The 15,016-nt window shown below is 37.4% G+C and overlaps 3 protein-coding genes across 6 annotated transcripts in view; all 3 read left to right on the forward strand.

Annotated features, from left to right (window-relative positions):
• PGAP1 (post-GPI attachment to proteins 1) overlaps nt 1–8,435 on the forward strand; it is a 37,517-nt gene extending 29,082 nt beyond the window's left edge. For both annotated transcript variants that reach the window (XM_027902298.1, XM_027902300.1), the window contains one exon: nt 724–8,435. In XM_027902298.1, coding sequence (XP_027758099.1) covers nt 724–862 — 139 coding nt within the window. In that variant the 3' untranslated portion in view covers nt 863–8,435. The remainder of the gene's footprint in view (nt 1–723) is intronic.
• CUNH2orf66 (chromosome unknown C2orf66 homolog) lies at nt 2,310–14,255 on the forward strand. Its single transcript, XM_027902301.1, has 6 exons — nt 2,310–2,345; nt 9,333–9,450; nt 9,896–10,838; nt 11,357–11,495; nt 12,459–12,659; nt 13,963–14,255. Exons 4-5 carry the CDS (start codon nt 11,373–11,375, stop codon nt 12,639–12,641), a joined length of 306 nt encoding a protein of 101 aa, XP_027758102.1. The 5' UTR covers nt 2,310–2,345; nt 9,333–9,450; nt 9,896–10,838; nt 11,357–11,372; the 3' UTR covers nt 12,642–12,659; nt 13,963–14,255.
• Nucleotides 14,256–14,769: 514 nt separating this feature from the next.
• The window catches only part of GTF3C3 (general transcription factor IIIC subunit 3), a 34,454-nt gene continuing 34,207 nt past the window's right edge, over nt 14,770–15,016 (forward strand). For all 3 annotated transcript variants that reach the window (XR_003573320.1, XR_003573321.1, XM_027902302.1), the window contains exon 1: nt 14,770–14,923. Coding sequence is in view for 1 of the 3 variants with exons in the window: in XM_027902302.1 (XP_027758103.1) it covers nt 14,825–14,923 (99 nt within the window). In the remaining 2 variants the exon portion in view is untranslated. The remainder of the gene's footprint in view (nt 14,924–15,016) is intronic.

Raw genomic sequence — 15,016 nt, forward strand, 5'->3', positions numbered from 1 at the left:
TGGTAAATCCAGAAGACCAGGTAAAATGTGTGCAAATTACCTCTAGTTCAGCTAAGTGGAGAAAATCCTCTGTATTTGCCACATAGAAATAAATTAGTCATGTGCTGTCTAAGCAGTCGGTTGCGTAACTACCTCTTACTGTGACTTTTTAATTCATGATTCATTGAATCCTTTCAAATGTTACAGAATCCTAATACATGCAGCAATTATTGTCAGAAAGTTACGAAGGAAAGTGAATCCTAAAGCATTATAGTAATGTTCTTGTACCTCCCCTTTTGGGAACACTTGTGGAAGTGTAATGTGTTTTCTACTGGATTAAGAAGTTTTGAGCACTTGGTTTTGCTGATAGGTAGAGCATTTCTTGTCCAGGTATGAAATTAGTCAATGCCTCAGGAAGGACAGTGGATAATAACGAATGTCATTTATGCTCTTGACCAGTACCTGTTATCTCAAGTTAAACCATTAAATCTTCCTTTGTTACAGAGAATTTATTTCTAAATTAATATAGGAATATTTTAATGACATTTTACTACCCTTTTTGAGTAATTGCTCTTGCTTTTATGCCTCAGTTGTTATTGCCCACTAGACCTAGTACTTCAGTTTTAAAAATTAGAAAAGCCTTGAAACATAAATTATTTTGCAAAGGAAAGTGAAATATGTTATTTGCGTACCTTCTATACGGACGGGCTACAAAAGTGGTAATTTTTCTTTGTACTCTTACAGTAAACTCTTGAAGATTGCAGCCAAAGTTCAACTCCCTTTGTCTGTTGCGATGCTGGCCTTTGGACGAATGCATTTATACAGAGTGCCACACTTTGTAACCTTTTCTCTTCTCCTACATGTGCTGTGCTGTGTTGTGTAGTGTTCATTCTACACAGGAAGGACAGTGCACTCAAGAAACTTAACACTGGAGATGGGACGAATTTCAGCGAAGAAATGCCTAAATTAATATCATCGGTTGTTTACGTTATGTAGGAAAGAGAACAGAACTGTGAATCCTTTATGAAAAGTTCATGGTTCTGTTCATGTTGCTTGGAAAGCTTTTCACGGTGTTTATTTCCTGACCCTTAAAATCAAGTGATTTAACTGTGTGTAAGCACATAAATCGTATCAGTGCAACATCTCAGTACTCTGCCTTGTAGACACTTTGATATTTCACTGTATTGCTTTGTTGAAACAGACTTTTTTTACTCACTGTGCCATACAGTGTGTATGCTCTGAACTTGCATCTCTTGCAGGTCTAAAGTATGCTGGTTAAAACTCAATACATTTCAAGCACACTGTGACTATCACAACAACTACACAGCCAAGTATACTTTTAATTATTTTATGTACATTTAAAAGCTGCCACAGTTATGTCTAGACAAACTAGAATGTACTGCTTATATTGAACTGTTATTTCTATCAAATCATTTGTTCAATCAGTGTGAGTTGAACATTTGTGAGATTATTAAAAGTCTTACACTTTTTACTTTTTGTGAGAGTGAGAAAACAACAGTATTCTATGTAGCTTTCTATTCAGGAAGGATACCAGCAGATTCATAAACAATTTGCTGTGATGTTGTTTTAAAACATTTCTCTGGAATTTTGAAATTAATCCTCAGACTTTGTCCATATGTAGAAGCTAGCAAACCTTGAGGCGTGGTGTGAGTTAAGTACTGTACTGCACTGTTTCCAAGTGGACAAAGAAGGCTTTTTCCCTATTGTAAACGGAGAATCGATCATCTCCTAATAAATTCCCATACATGAAATGAATATGGAATAGTTACAATACTGTAAACTCCTGCCCTGCCATACAGTGCTAACTTCTGCATGTGGACAAACTCTCGGTAATAGTGGGAAGTACTGACCATAATTATTAGCTCTGTATAAACTATTATCTTAGTGCCTAGATGCTACAGTGACTGCCATTTATAATAAAGCCTAAAAATAGCTCTGTGTAAGGAGTTCTGTCCCCTGGGCATGTGTTTTGCCAACAGAAGAAATCGCAGTAGCCATTAGGTTTAAATGATGTGTTGATTCTGTGTAGAGATGAGCCTGCTCCTTGCTTCTATGTTAGCTGTCTCTGCTGTGTCTGAGAATACCTGTTCCTCTTCATATGGAAATACCAGACCAGCTCAATCATCTTCTAGGAATAAAGAGAGGAAGTCTGCTGCTCACAGTCAATCAAGTATATTCTTGATATAGTAGTACAGCCAGCCTGACCCATTAATTTAATTGTATCTCATTAATCTTGCCTAAAGTGCCTCAGTTAGTTCTAACATGTTTTTAGGGTCCATTCATCTGAGCTGGCTGCAATGACTCAACTCACCCAGGGACTTTCCAGAATGAAGGACAAATGTGAAGTAAGGATGTGTTTTGTTCGCTTACATCCAAGTCAGCAGTTTGGGTTATTCGTAAGTCATTAAAACTGCTGTAACTGAGTAAGGCTATTGTAGTCAGCCAAACCACTGTCACTGTTATCAGTAATCTGTGTGCAGGTGTTCTAGTCTTAACCTTTTTTAAAAAAGGTTAGATTATACATAGTGTTGTAAATCAGAGAAGTTATTTGAATTGATAATATCGTGATATTTTCTGATCAAATGTATGCTACAGAATATGTATATAAGAATTTGTGTGACTAATTATAGCTAAATCCAACTCTTGGTTTAACAAAAAATTGCTGTTTAATTATAGAAGAATAGAGAATTTTTCTACTTGCAAATGGCTGTGAATGAAAGATGGTGGCAGAACTGCTTTAGGGCTGTCTGTGAAACATGCAGGATTCTGATTTCTGCGGATGATAATTTTCCTTGACCTTCATGGTCCTTTTGACTTACTGCTGTATTTTACTTCTGATTTTGTATTGCCATCTTAGTGGGCTCTTTATCTATTGGCTGGAACTGTTGGTGGCAAGTATTAATCAGAATAAGGAAAGCAATATCTCTGCATGTAGTAGCTTTGATAGCTTCCAAAATACACCACAATGTGAAACCTACTGACTTAAAGCAGCATAGAATAACACCAATTTTTCAAAATTTAATTATTTTTTTTTTAAAGCTGGGAATTCTATTGATGATTACTAGCACTCTTCATAAAGTGAGTTCCAGAATCTTGTATATATTCCTGCTTGATTTTCAGGTTAAAGGTAGGAATACATATAATCCTGAGTCTGAGATCCCAGAGGGACAAGGGTTTTTCACATCTCCCTCAATGCTACCTTTTCTCAGAGATAGTTTACCTTTGGTGGGGAAAGGAGGGGAAGTCTTACTCCTGCTTTGAATTTATATGCATTGTGTGCCATTTGATAGATTAAAATTGTTGTCAGAGATGTGCATCTGGATTTTGCAGTGATCATGGACTGGACACCTTCAGCTGTTTGGCAGATTAGGAGTCTAATCCCAATTAGATCTTCTGTATAATCAGTGGATGGTAATAGGATTAGAACAAGTCCAGAGAAAAACCCATCCCATTCTAAGAGGATGAATTATCCCGCTTGCCATTCTGGAAGGGACTAGCTTTTATAGCATTCTAAAATGGTATTTCAGGTGAAATACAATATTGTTTGTTGCTTTTGGACAAGAAGCTTCTGTTAGGTGAATCTGTACTTCTGCCACTGATCACAGTTACCATTTTGGCAGAAATGTAGGCTAACCCAATATAAATACTTTTAATTGCATATATGAGGAGGTCTAAGTATTACTGGAATATCCTTTATTATGAGTAGGGTGCATTTATAAACAGCTTTTGGCAAATACATTATAGTATCTCTTATTACCTTTAGCTAAATTAAAATTCCAGTTTATTCTTCAGATTTTAGGTTATGTAGACTGTGTGGGAGAAGAACAAGACACAAATTAACTTGTAAAGGTTTATACCTCAGGATGCATTCAAAATAGGAACTATTTATGTGACTTTATTGTAACATTTTTTTATAAACTATCAGAAGCAGAATGAAAAAACAGGGTAAGAACTTAAAGTACTTTGGTGCAGCATATATGTACAGGAGAATCTTTCTTTGGCAGGGGTAGATTTTAAGATGAGAAGCTTTTATTGATATCTTTGTACCCTGAAATTACTCATGAAGTCTCTAATCTATTCTGGTTGATGTCATCAGACTTGGTTCCTCAGTCTCCCATGCTGCAGCCCCAGGACCTACACGTGTAGCAAATGGTTCATAGGAGGTCTCTCTGAGTCTGGTAAGGGAGGACTCACCTCTTAACTGGAGTTACCAAATGCACCTGGAAACTGAAGAATGAACGTTGTCCAAAGGTGGTATTTTTAGTTTTGATTTAAAGGTTGGTTGCAGTGTGTCACATTTCAGCATCCTGTTAAAAGGGGGTTTTGAGTTTTGGTGGGAGGGGTTTTTTTTTTTACATGTTTTATTTCCAAAGAACTTGCAATAAATGGAATTTAAGTTAATGTTATTTCCAGTATTTAAAGTTCTGCCCTGATTTTGGTTTTGAGTGAGCTCACTCATGTATCAATTCACTCCTGAATATTAATTGACTAAGTTTTACAACAGATGAATAACAGCAAAACCCTAAACAGTGCAGGAGTAATATATTGCAGGAGTCATAGAGACTGCCTGTCTGTCTAAGGGAATTTTTCAATAACCTCATTGGACTATCTTTAAAGTCAGTGATTAATAAAATAAAGTTTATTGGCACTTAAAAAACCCCAAAGCATTGCATATTTTGGTATTCGACACGACAGCTAATTTTCCATGTGTTTGCAAGTAACAAAGTGATGACCTTGTTACTTGACTTTTTTTCTGAAATCTGATACATCCGCTTCTAAGCTTTGACAGGACAGAATAAAGTCAATTATGTGCCTGTCAATAAATGTTAACATTTGAGAAACTTTCCTTTGAATCTAGTTTATTTCAATACAGTGATGAGTGTGTTTAGACTTGATTTGTGCTGAGAAAAAACCAGCCATTTGCTGACCTTCAATACTCTGAGTTATGAAATGATTTTGGAAGCTGTTATAGTGTCTGTACAGAATTGTACTGCTGTTTGAAGTCGCTCAGCTACTAGAAAATTGTTGTTGTAAAACAGGCTAAAATCTTAATGCTTGTTTTTCATTTAATGGTGAATGTTGCTAACTGAATTTACAGCTTTGACATTTTGCATCTCTTTTTTGTCTGGGAGATAATCAAGCTAGCTTTTATAAGCACTTAGCTTGGTACTGTGAAATATAAAATTTTCCTCACTGTTCCTTTAGGGGAGGCATACTTACATACTTTTGTCACCAAAGCTCCTTGCTGCTGTTATATAGCCTCTAGGAAATGTGTATGAACAACAATTCAAAACTAATTCCTTTTTTTATGCTAAAGTAAGATAGTTTTTCTACCTTTTTCTTAGAACCAGGACTTTAGGCTAGAAGATTAGAATCTGTAAAATCTTAGAAAATTTATTTGAAAACCTTTTGTGAAGATTACGCTTTCTTATTTATGGAAGAAGGTGTTCAGTGCTTTTAATCAGCTCATCTATCCTCAAACTTAAATAAAAACTATGTGTTTTGTCTTATTAATAAACATTAATGCTTTTAAAAATTAATTTTAAGCATTTAAGGAGAAAATTCCATGGCTCTTACTTAAGGAAATCTGCCCAGAACCTCCATTTTTCAGGTCTAGGGATGTAACAGCCTAATATGTGCTTGTTACCTTGTAGCGAGAAAACCTGAGGTGGGATGTTTTGACTTTAATTTTGCTGAAGATTTAGGGTTTCATTCTGCATTCTTGAAAGTAGAGAGATTTTGCTACTCATGCTGTCATAAACAAGCATTTTGTGCGTAACCTCTCTTCCGATATTGGCAGGCTGTGGTCTAGATTCTGTAGGAATTCGTGTGGTATCAGAGCTAATTTTGCATCTCTAAAGACCAGGAATGGCACACAGAAACTTGTTGTTTTGTGGCACATCATTCCAGTTCCTCCTTCCCCTGCAGTTATCTTTGGTTTGCAGGGTCCTTCCCCTGTAGTACAAACCACAGTGTTCAGAGAACATCAGGTCTGGTGAAAACACACAGCAGCTGTCCTGTAGACTGTTTCCTAGTGAAGTTTTGCCTGTTTGTTGAAATACCAGCCAAGACTCTTCCTTTTTTTCCCCTTCAACTTAAATAGTTTCAGGGTATATATATATTAAGCATCGTATGTGCAAGTGTGTTGATGTTTAGTTTTATAAAAGGCTGAGTGCACCGTTTTGGCATCGATGCAGGCTTCAGTATTTTCCACCTACGTCACTCTGAGTGTGAAAACAGTATTTGAGACTGCAGCACTTGACAACTGAAACGTTTTACAGAAGTAGACAGGTAGTAGACAGGACACATAATAATTAGAGTGCCAGACCAAAACTGAAATGTGAAATTCCTCACTGTGACTTTGAACTTGTAGCTTTCTAGAGATAAAAAAAATAGAAAAAAAATACTGTGCCTTAAACCAGTAAATGGATACACTCTTAACTGTAGCCTGTGGACTTCTGTAGCCTTATATTTGATTTTTGAAGTTGACCAAAAATGTTTGTGTGGATCATACTGAAACTTGATTTGGGGAAAATACTTAATTCTTTTGACCCCATTTTGCGCTTAGAGAAATGAAGATTTATGACAAGTACAATATATTTTTGGTTTGGAATCACACCCAAAGTTAGAAAGCTTTGTCTGACCTTAATTTCTCGAATCTTTTTGTTATGTAAAAAAGAAAAAATAAGGAAAATTAGTCTCAGAAATTTGTCTCAACTTTGAAGTCTGTGTGTCAAGTTATTTTGAAACATTTTGTTCTTCATCTTCGCCAAAAGAAAAGAAAATCCTCTTACTGTAGTTTATGCAAAATACTGTATTTAAACCACTGAGTATCAAAAATCTATGCTGGTATGAGAAGAAAACTAGAAAGGGGTGAGATTGTTTGTGTTGAGACACCAGAAGTTTTGAATAATAAATTTCACTTTTTAGGAAAAATATTCACATATAAGTCCCTGGAAATTATGTGTAAATTCCCTTTTTTTGGGGAAAAAATTACACATTATTCTTCCTGATTCATTAAAGAAAACCAGAAATAGTCAAGATCTTAAAATCTTGTTTTAGTACAGTAGAAGATTTCTTACACATGTTTGATATGAAGAGCTAAGGGAAAGCCACTGCTGGCTTTCCTTTTATGTCTCTAGAGGATTTGTTGTGTGTTTTGAACAGACACCCACAAATTGGGACTTCATCACCTTACCTGTGTTGGTACCATGTACCACTGAATGTGGAAAAATGATGCCATCTCAAAGCTTATCGTTGTACTGGGGGTATTTAGTCCTGCACACACAATGACTGCATGGCAGCAGATCACAGTAGTTGTTTGCAGCAATACAAATCAAAGCTATTAACCTTTTTTTATTGAGAACATCTATTGAATCTGGGTGCCACAGTGCTGCTGGTGCTGTGGCACAATAGATAACATGCAATTTTTGTGTCCTCCCTGTTACTTCCTTCTTGTGTGTTCATTTAGGACTCTTACAACTTATTCTGGTCGCCCGAGTTTTTCTTTTGTGCTGATGTTTCAGTAATCCCACTCATTGGTGATTTCCTACAGGAATGTTCTAGTATTAAGAATTATTGAGATGGTAGAACTATATTTAAGGCCTTTATATATGATGATAACTCGAGGAAAACTCTGTAATTTGATTCCCCACCTACCTTTTAATTGTTTTTTCCAGGCACAAAGACAGAAAGATGTTGGCAAAAATATCTGGTTTGGGTAATTAGAGGGGAGATGCTTGTTTGGTTTTAAGAGGACTTCAAACTTGGAAGAACACATACATAATTTTTGGAAAAATCTATCACAAGCAACCTGTCTTATATGTTTTTAACTCTTCCTCTGTTTTCAGCTCTGACATAGCCACTGTAAACCTGCTGTTGTGTTGTGTATGGAACTAATTCTTAATAATTACAGGTTTCTGGAGATGTTGACAGTCTTATCTGTAAATGTTTTAATGATGCTATAGTAAATTATTGTGCTTATTAAAATGTTTATAACCAAGTTGCTGCAGATTGTGCCATGCATTGTAAGCTCTGGCAAAGTCCTTGTCTTGTGAGATGCTCAGAAAAACTTGGAGAAGAGGTATTTTCAGCTAATGTTGAAATTGCAGAAAACTGAAATCTCATAGTCTTTAAAAACTGTGCTTTTAGATACTGGTACTTTTTGTTGTAGTTGAGGGTAACTTGATTGGGAACTACTCTGGGATTTTCACATTTTGTTTGACGTTTTCCCAGTCTGCAATGTATACTTCAAATTTTTTTTATTTGTCTTTTTTTTTACCTAAACGTGCATGACTTAGAGTACGTTGTATAGCATACCCCCTGCTAAATAAACACTTTTGTATATTTTTGTACGGCGTCCTAACGTGGTTGCATTAGTACAGATGGTGGTAATTCACAAAAAAGTGCCACTTACCAGTTCTAGTCTGTAGAGTGTTGTGTTACCTGTACTTCTGTTGTACAAACACGCTAATGAGTGTTGTGATGAACGTCTGCCTTTAGTCTTTGCTCAGGTACTCGTGTGGAGCAGTCTGGTGCTTTTCCCTCTAACTTGTAATACTTGGAATTCTAAGCAGAAAATAAAAATAGCAAACAAAAGGCTTGTGGTTGGAGCGGTGCTTTAACAGGTGCTTTTTTCACATCTCAAGTAGAACACAATAAAGGTCATACTGGCTGAAACCTGTCTCAGTATCTTAACTTGAACATCTTAGGCTTGGTGTCATGAATAGGAAATGCAGTAAAATTAAAAATGTTTGGTGAATAATACAGTTTACATAGGGCATCATATGTGTAAAACTTTTTCCCACCTAAACTAATGCATTTTAAATTTTTACCTTTTTGAGGTAAATTGCATGGATCTGAACCAGCAACGCTATGAGTGTTTCCAGCTTCAGGGCAATTTAATTCCAACATACATGAACATTACTTACTGTGCCATAAGGGTAATAAAATTAGTACAGACACTTTGAAAAGATTTGATTTACTGAAGATGTGTGTCAAGAAAACCTAATGCCTTAATTGGGGTGCATTTAAAAGGCAGCACACTGCCATCTGGCTTTGAAAGCATTTATTAAACTTAGCTGCTGTTCTCCAAGGAGGATGCAATTTTGTTCAATCAGTGTAAGCATACTAATAGTATTTTCATATGAATGTGTTCTGCTTATTTTTGACTTTTCTCTGAAGGAAAGAACTGAAATTCAAAAAACCCCCCAAACCTGCACTTTAAAATGAACCATCAGTCTAAACAGACTTTTAGCTCCAATAGTTTCTCAGATCTTTTAGCTGAGGAAGCAACTATACAAGTGTGTTAAGATTTCTTTTTTTTTTTAAAGACAGCTCACAGAGAATAAGTGCCAATTGAATCTCTTGCATATCTGCATACTTAATCAGTCACCCAGACTGCCTGAATTCCTGCAATAATAATTCATTTCAGATTTACAGATGACTTTGGTATGTTTTACTAGCTGGATATACTGTGTATCTTCCAGTTTGTTCTTTGTAAAGAAATCAAAGGAATAAATTATTGAGGGGGGAAAAGGGGCTGTTTTGATTTTCTGGGTTTTTTTGTTTGGTTTTTTTTTTTTTCCCTCCCCTCTTCCCAAAGCTAAATAATAAAATAAAATCTAATTCCAAACTGTAAACCATGCTTTTTCCACTTTCTGTCATTTTCTCTAGAGGAGCATATTTCTACTTCTGGCTGAAATAAGTATCTACCTAGAAAATCAGTAAAGTTCCCTTCCATAGGGGCCTGCCTATTTACAAGTTATTCAGTTGCCACTGCTGAGTTCCTGATTAGTTCACTATCTGGAAGTTGGCTCTTATAAAGAGTAATTGATGGAGTTTTGATGGATTGTCTTTTTGAGGGCATGAATTTTTTTTTAATCTGAATCTGCAGAATAATACACAAGCTGGAGAAATTCTCTTGAATTTTTATATGCTGTTGCAGACGTGAAAATAATACTACTAGCATTTTGTTTACTGTTTTGCTAGTGATGTTTGGATGTCCAAAACTTTGTCTTCTGGAAGGATGGTGGTAGGTTTTTGGTTTGCTTTCAAAATTTAAAACAAAACTGTAAAGCTTGCATTCAGAAATAAATATCTATAATCTGGATTAAGGTAATGATCCAAAATCTTTAGTTTTAATATGTCTATTTAGAGATATATTTTATGTGACATTAGATTGATTATCATCTATACAGTGGAGGAAAGAGTGTAGTGAAATTATAAACAAAAAATGTGAACAACTTGGATATGAGGAGTGCTATGAAATAAGGCCAGGGTAAATTATCATAGTCCTCCTTGTCTTAGTTTCTAGTCTGACAGGAGGATATTAACTGCTGATAAAATCAGAGTAGGAAACGAGTGCTTCCTTTAAGAAGTTATAATTTTGGATCTTGAAACAGACCTTACTTTTCTCTCTCTTTTTCCAGCATCACGAAAATGATCTATATCTCATTTGCTTGAGAACAGTCAGTCACCATTCTAGAGATATAGCTAATTACTTTTAATTAAAAGTAATATTTTGATACAGCTCTGCTGTCTCTGCTGGGAATTGTTTTAAACTTACGATGTTCTTACCACCAATTTTCTGCAATACGGCTTGGGAGGAATTTGTGCTGCACTGTTCAATAGCAACAGGTCTGAAGAGTATCAAGGATGAAATTCTCAAGGGTCTTTATGTCATGGATGGAAATGGAATCATTACTGTATTTTTGAACTCCTGCTAACGTCATTGACACCCACCTACAGTCCACTAGAAATATAAGTGCAGAGATCAGTTTGTTCGTGTATTACGAGCAGACCAACCAAGAAGGGGCAAGCCGGAGCCAAAGTCACTGGTAAGCTTTATTTTAAAGGGAGAATTTTTTTTTCTCCCCTTAGGTCAAGTTGTGAAATGTGTCCCTAGTATATAATACCAGGCTGTGTTGTTATTGCACTTTTTCATATATTTAATACAACTTCATTTAATGCAATTTTAAAAACTGAGCTATCTGCATCTCGAGCCATATTTTTGCAGTTCTTGGACCACTCAGAGTTCTGATGCTGTAGCTAATCAGCCACTGAAAATGACTCTAATAACAAATGTAAATTTACAAATATAGTATTTTGTGTTAAATGTTCTACTAGTCCCTCAAAAGAGAATCCAGTGTCTAAAAATATTTTTGGTATGGGAGAGACTTCCTGAGAATAATTTGTTCTTCCTAATCCCTTAGTACTAGAAAACCAAAAAAAAAGAAGCTGGTAGTTTTTTTACATGGACATAATCTGCAGTAGGCAGGTTTTCCTTAGTTTAGTGTGGTTGATTTATATGTTACTAGTAGGACTTAAGGAGCATGGATGTTTGTCCTTCTTACAGACTGTTCATCTCCAGCATGTGGAAAGTTGTGCTCCTGGGTCTATACATAGTACTGGCCATGAGAGGATTGGCAAAGGGTGCTCCTTTCCAACCAGAAGAAAAATGGAAACCTCTGGATAACCCGAGGAACAGAGACCTGGTAAGGAAATGCTTCAAGAAAGAGAGATAAAGTATTATGTGTTTTTTTTATTTTCCATCAAGAGACTTTTTATCTTTTAAGTTTAAAGGTAATAGGGGTCCATTAGATGAATTGTTAGCAACTGTGCACTTTGTATAGTCAATAACCATTTTTCAGTCAAGTAATTTTTCAACCCCTTAAGTGAGGAGGCATTCTCAGTGTACAGCAGTGCATAAAGCTTCCTTATAAGGCAACTATAACTAAAACTCCTTACAGCAGTTTTAGTTTTTAAAAATGTCTTTTGATTATAGAACTGCTTGGTTCATGAAACAGAAGAGGAATGATTACTGTGTTTCTTTCAGATGTGTACTCTGATTGCATGTTATTCCGTTGAATGGAAGTACAAATCCATTTGCATCCAACATGTCATGAACAGTGGCTAAAGATCTGAAGGTTAATTATAGCTAAGAAAATATCATTATGGGAACACTGGCACAGTCTTAAAAAGAATTTACTAAGGAGAAAAAAACCAGTTACCCATAGTTTTTCCTCACTATTTTAAGAATCATCAGTTTCTACTTTTGACTGTTTGCTAGAGCACAGTTAAAATCAGTTGCCCACTGTTGCTGGCTCCTAGAGAAATGTTTAACAGGACTGTCCTGTTTGCTCTCAGGCTATGGCTGTTTTATGATGGGATACAGTTTGAATCCCCAGTGATTCAGTGGGAACATAAGTGAGTAGTAAACATGGGGGTCTTTTGACTTCACATAAGATGTAGAAGCCATGGATGGAGTGAACATGTCTGAGTTATGTTGCCCATACTATTATGTTGTATCAATTGATGATCAAAATAGAGAGGCTTTCATTCCACAGAGGAACAAATATTACATTGAATTACAAATATTACATCTAATTTGCGTCAGTAGAAATGATTAATCTCCATTGGTCATGCTCTACTTTATTTCACATGTGCAATATGTTCAGTTTTTCAGAACGCTCCAGGCTTATTTTTCGGGCAGGGGGCTTGATCTGAGGAAGTTCCCAGCTACTGTCACTGTGAATGATGAAGGACCAAGGCCTCTCATGTTCTACGCAGATCCGATTGCTTCTGCATTTGCAGATTACGAAGAAAGGAAAAATTCTTTTCTGAATTATTTCAAAGGCTGAAAGATGCTGTTGACCAAGGTAAAAGAGGAGGCCTTGTTGTCTGATGTTGTTACATGTAACCAAGAGAAAGATTTGGATTCCAGTGATTTTTGCATCTGACTGAAGTGTAAAAACAACTACTTTTTTAGAAGGAACTAAAAATGTAGTACCTTAACTCTTGCTTGAAATGATTTTAAACTTCTTGAGGTAGAGATTTATGAGGTATTAACTACTTAGATAAAATAACACGTGGTTCTTGTGCAAGCCTATATAGACCATGCTTTTTTATTTCCTCTTTTTTTCTCCCCTCTTTCATGTGGAAAGCCATTTTGAAAATGTACAGGTAATAGGGAATGAAGATTTTATGTAAGTAATTGATACCAGTAAATTTAAAGTTAAGACTAATGGTTTCTTTTGATATATGCATATTAAGAAAATTAATTTAGACAAAAGATATTGCACTAACAAAGCATACATTATTTATCTTGGTCCATTGCTGCCGTTTTCTTTATTTCTATGACTAAAATTGAAGGTTGATAGAAGGATTGCACCTTATACACATCTTATGCGCAAACAAAATTGTAGTGGGTTAAACTTGCATTATTAATAAATCCAGTCCAATTTATAGGAGGTACTTCTCAGCTATTTTATGTATGAATAACCATACTCAGTAACAAATAGATCCTTTTTTGTATCGCCTTTTAAAAGTGAATATTGGCAATTCTGAGGAAAGGTAATTCATTGTTTTCTTCTGACAAATAGTTGAAGATTTCAGTAAGGTTTAAATCTAAGCACTTTGGTGATTTACTCAGTATCTTAAAGAGCTTAATTTTGTGATCAGTACTAAGCCTAGGATTTCCATCTCTGTCCTGCTCTCTGCCTGCTTAACCACATTGCTCTTTGTAATCAAAAGTGAAGCTCCACTACTGTTACTATCATGAATCAGAATGAAGACTGCACTCAGATTTTAATACTAAGTTCTCTTTTTGCTGAGCTTTTATGTCAGGGGGGAAAAAAAAAAAGGCATCACAGATTGAATATTTTGCATGAAAAATAAATGAAAGGGGACTTTAGAAAGGATGCTGTAGCTCCACTGTAAGTCACAGCAGCAATGAGAAAGTGACTGGTAGAAGTAGTTTGTCCTGCATAATTCAGGCTGGTCACGGCAGTTCTTTTCTGTGTTCAGAACTATTTTCTGGAAGCTGAGGTCTGCTGTGCTCAGCTGGGCTGTTTCAGCCAGTGTTACCAGGTCTTGATTTGGATCAAATCTTGGTTGCATATATAGATATTTCTGTATTTGTCTCACTTTTTTTGTTTGTTTGTTTTTGCTTTTGTTTTACAGGCTGTAGAACTTCATGCGAAGTGATAACCTTCACAGCAAAATTTTACTGCTTTGACTTTCTGTTACTCGACAATTTAAAATGTTCTTCACCGTCACAGTTCCTACCTATGGAATGTGATGTCATGCTGTAATTAGCAAATATTCGGTCTCTTGACAAATGTGTGCTGTTTGGCTGCTGCAGTCGGCTGAGCAGAATTGTGTTTGAGCGTGAATAAACCAGGAGCGCAACAGAGCGCTTTCGACTACTGCTAAGTGTCTTTGTGCAGAACCGGGAAAATGTTAGCTTTGAATTTGTTAGAAATAGGTGTCGTGAGGTGTTTTGTGGCGATTTTTCAGTTACACTTTTGCTGAAAGCCCTTTCCTTTCTCGAGTGGCTGAAGTGAACACTGGCCAGGGGTTGCTTGTGCCTCCCCCCCCAGCCCCCACACCCTTTTCTGACCCTGCCCCAGTCAGTAAGTCACCCGCACCATCACTGTATCTTCAGATGGAGTTACAAAACCTCTTCTCGTGTAAAACGGTTCCGTATTTCTGAGGAAATAACCTGCCAGCTGCACTGAGGTCGGTGACAGGACTTGCCCTCACAACCCTGAGCTCAGAGCCCGCTCCCTCCCAGGCAGCGAGCGCAGCAGCGGCACCGCCCGCAGCCTCCCAGAGGCAGGAGTCCCCGCGGCTCCCGGAATCCCCCGGGATCGGGAGTCCCTCAGGATCGGGAGCCCCCCGGGATCGGGAGTCCCTCCAGCCGCCCCGGCCCTGGCGCCGCCCGGAACTCCAGCGTGAGGGTGCGGGCTGCGGCGGGCGCTGTAGCGGGCGGGACGCGGTGCCTCCTGCGCAACGTTCCCCCGGTGCGGGCCCAGGCGGAGCCATGTCGGGCTTCAGCCCGGAGCTGATCGAGTACCTGGAGGGGAAGATCTCCTTCGAGGAGTTCGAGCAGCGGCGGGAGGAGCGCAAGAGCCGCGAGAAGGTCAGTGTGCCCCGCCTGGCCGCGCTGCGGGCCCTGCCGGGGTGGGTCGGGGCGCCGGCCCTGGCACGGCTTGGGCAGCGCCGTCCGGCCCCG

The sequence above is a fragment of the Empidonax traillii genome, unplaced genomic scaffold (genome assembly GCF_003031625.1).
Source record: "Empidonax traillii isolate 1590-97213 ecotype Southwest subspecies unplaced genomic scaffold, ASM303162v1 scaffold861:size261962, whole genome shotgun sequence".
NCBI lineage: Eukaryota > Metazoa > Chordata > Aves > Passeriformes > Tyrannidae > Empidonax > Empidonax traillii.

Coding starts and splice junctions, on each gene's coding strand:
- CUNH2orf66 (XM_027902301.1), top strand. CDS start 11,373: ATGTGGAAAGTTGTGCTCCTGGGTCTATACATAGTACTGGCCATGAGA. Junction 11,496..12,458: donor ACCCGAGGAACAGAGACCTG/GTAAGGAAATGC, acceptor CAATATGTTCAG/TTTTTCAGAACGCTCCAGGC.